At 54.3% G+C, this 527-nt stretch overlaps 1 gene segment (V, D, J or C); it reads left to right on the top strand.

Annotated features, from left to right (window-relative positions):
• Window positions 1-33: 33 nt before the first annotated feature.
• The window catches only part of LOC103803931, a gene marked incomplete at its 5' end in the record, with an annotated part of 1,614 nt that continues 1,120 nt past the window's right edge, over window positions 34-527 (top strand). Inside the window, 1 exon segment of the V gene segment in view lies at window positions 34-324. Within this exon segment, the coding sequence occupies window positions 34-324 (291 nt within the window).

The following is a 527-nucleotide window of genomic DNA, read 5'->3' as shown; positions in this document are numbered from 1 at the left end:
CTGTCTTGTCTCCTCTCCGACCCCACTCCAGGTTCTCTGGTCCAGGAAGCATGACCGAGTCAGCTGTCCTCAATGTCAGCCAACGTGGGAGGCACCTGCTCTGGGAGTAGCAATGGCTACTATGGCTGGTATCAGCAGAAGGTCCCTGGCAATGCCCCTGTCACTGTCATCTACTGGAACGACGAGAGACCCTCGGATGTCCCTTCGCGATTCTCTGGATCCAAGTCTGGCTCCACAGGCACGTTAACCATCACTGGGGTCCAAGCTGAGGACGAGGCTGTCTATTACTGTGGCACTCGGGACAGCAGCACTGATGTTGTCACAGTGACACAGAGCAATTGTGAAGTGATACAAACGCTTGTGCCATTGTATACATCAGTTAGGAGTCTCTGCTGTACCTGTTGGATGGTGGGGGAGGTCCTCACCATGGCCCTGCCCTTGCTGCCTTATGCTGACGGTGACTGTGCTGAGTGTCTAAGCTCAGCCATCCCTTAAAGCCTCAGATTTGTGCCCATCCGTGTCATTTT

This window comes from Acanthisitta chloris, unplaced genomic scaffold (genome assembly GCF_000695815.1).
Source record: "Acanthisitta chloris isolate BGI_N310 unplaced genomic scaffold, ASM69581v1 scaffold11250, whole genome shotgun sequence".
NCBI classification, from domain to species: domain Eukaryota; kingdom Metazoa; phylum Chordata; class Aves; order Passeriformes; family Acanthisittidae; genus Acanthisitta; species Acanthisitta chloris.
The sequence above is the reverse complement of the archived record's forward strand: the minus strand, read 5'-3'. Positions and strand labels throughout refer to the sequence as shown.